The 1,701-nt window shown below is 38.3% G+C and overlaps 1 protein-coding gene across 3 annotated transcripts in view; it reads left to right on the forward strand.

Moving 5' to 3' along the window:
- C1QTNF3 (C1q and tumor necrosis factor related protein 3) overlaps nt 1–988 on the forward strand; it is a 46,897-nt gene extending 45,909 nt beyond the window's left edge. For all 3 annotated transcript variants that reach the window (XM_018563468.1, XM_018563471.1, XM_018563469.1), the window contains exon 6: nt 812–988. In XM_018563468.1, the coding sequence (XP_018418970.1) occupies nt 812–971 (160 nt within the window). In that variant the 3' untranslated portion in view covers nt 972–988. The remainder of the gene's footprint in view (nt 1–811) is intronic.
- The last annotated feature ends 713 nt before the right edge of the window (nt 989–1,701 follow it).

The following is a 1,701-nucleotide window of genomic DNA, read 5'->3' on the forward strand; positions in this document are numbered from 1 at the left end:
TAGGAATATAAGATATTTAATATTTGTATTATATTATACAATTGTATTATATATATTATATATTTATTTTATTTATTTTAAATGTTTGTGCATATATTCTGCTTGATGTAGGTTGTGATATCATTGTGTGTCTGTTGTAGTAATATATAGTGTAAAGTATTAGTAATATACAGGTGAAACTCGAATAATTAGAATATAGTGCAAAAGTAATTGCAGTAAGTTCTGCAAAAGGGGCCCAAAACCAAGTACCGAGTACATATGCATGCTTGTACTTTTCAGAGGTCCGATATTGTTCTATGTACAATCCTTGTTTTATTGATTGCATGTAATAATCTACTTTTTTGAGGTTGTGGATTTGGGGTTCTTGGGGTTTTCATGAGCTGTAAGCCATAATCATCACAATTATGACAAATCACGGCTTGAATTATCTTGCTTTGCATGTAATGAGTCTATCTCATATATTAGTTTCATCTTTTAAGTTGCATTAGTGAAATAAATGAACTTTGCACGATATTCTAATTATTCGAGTTTCACCTGTATATAGTGTACAGACAGTGGGGGGAATTTATCAATACTGGAGGAGACAAAATTTGGAGCAGCTGTTCATGGCAACCAATCTGCTTCTCTCTTTAGTTTGTTCAGTTAAGATTTGAAAAAGAAAGAGAGAAGCTGATTGGTTGCCATGCACAGCTGCTCCAGTTTTGATAAATTCCCTTCACTGTATTTACATGTGTATGTATGATTTGATGACACTATATGCTGCTTTTTGATGGATATCTTGAGATACGAGTGTTTGCATTTTTTTTTCCAGCTTCGAGTCAAAAGGTAAGCAAGACAGTTCAGGGAACAGCGCTGTGTTAAAGCTGTCAAAAGATGATGAGGTCTGGCTGAGGATGGGGACCGGAGCTCTGCACGGGGACCACCAACGTTACTGTACCTTCTGCGGGTTCCTCCTATTTGAGACCAAATAAAAAATCTACTTTTGCAGGATATGTCCACTTTTTATTAGGTGGAATAAAGCGGATGACATTGGACAAAAGAGACATTGGAAAAATATAATAATATTGCTAAAATAAATTGTTTCTGGAAATTCGAATTACAAGGTTAAAAATATTGAGTGTGCACATAGAAAGAGTTTGTGTGTGTACATTCAAAGTAAAGAGAATACCAATTCATCCCACGCACATACTCCATGTGCCAATGAAAATTCAGGTGCTTTGCGCACAATTTTGCATTCATATATGAGGGTCAGCACACCAATGGTCCTTAGTAATTAGCTCTTTTACTTAAAGCCCATCTCCAGGCAAACCAAAAAGCTACAGTTGCATTATGGCTAACCCTGCACTCCAAGGGTTAAGTGTTCACTGATGCCTAAGGGACAGAAAAAATTCTATTTTACTTTACTTACCTGATCCCAGCTCCTGGCAACTCCCTCTGGGCTGCTAGACCAATCCCTGTAGTCTCTCCTCCCCTTCACTCTGATGGTCCAGCTTCCGTAAACCTAAGATTCCATAGACCCGCGTTAGACGTGAGGACACCAAGGGACACTTCATCAGCCAGAGTGGAGGGGAGGGAGGTTAGTGTTGAGCTCCAGGGGAGTGGGGATCAAGTAAGTAAAAGAGCTTTATTCCGGCCCTCTTGGCATAAATACGTTCTTAACCCTTGGAGGGAGGGGTATCCCCTTGGCAAGGGTAGTTTTTT

The sequence above is a fragment of the Nanorana parkeri genome, unplaced genomic scaffold (assembly GCF_000935625.1).
Source record: "Nanorana parkeri isolate BGI_ZX_2015 unplaced genomic scaffold, ASM93562v1 scaffold666, whole genome shotgun sequence".
NCBI classification, from domain to species: Eukaryota; Metazoa; Chordata; class Amphibia; order Anura; family Dicroglossidae; genus Nanorana; species Nanorana parkeri.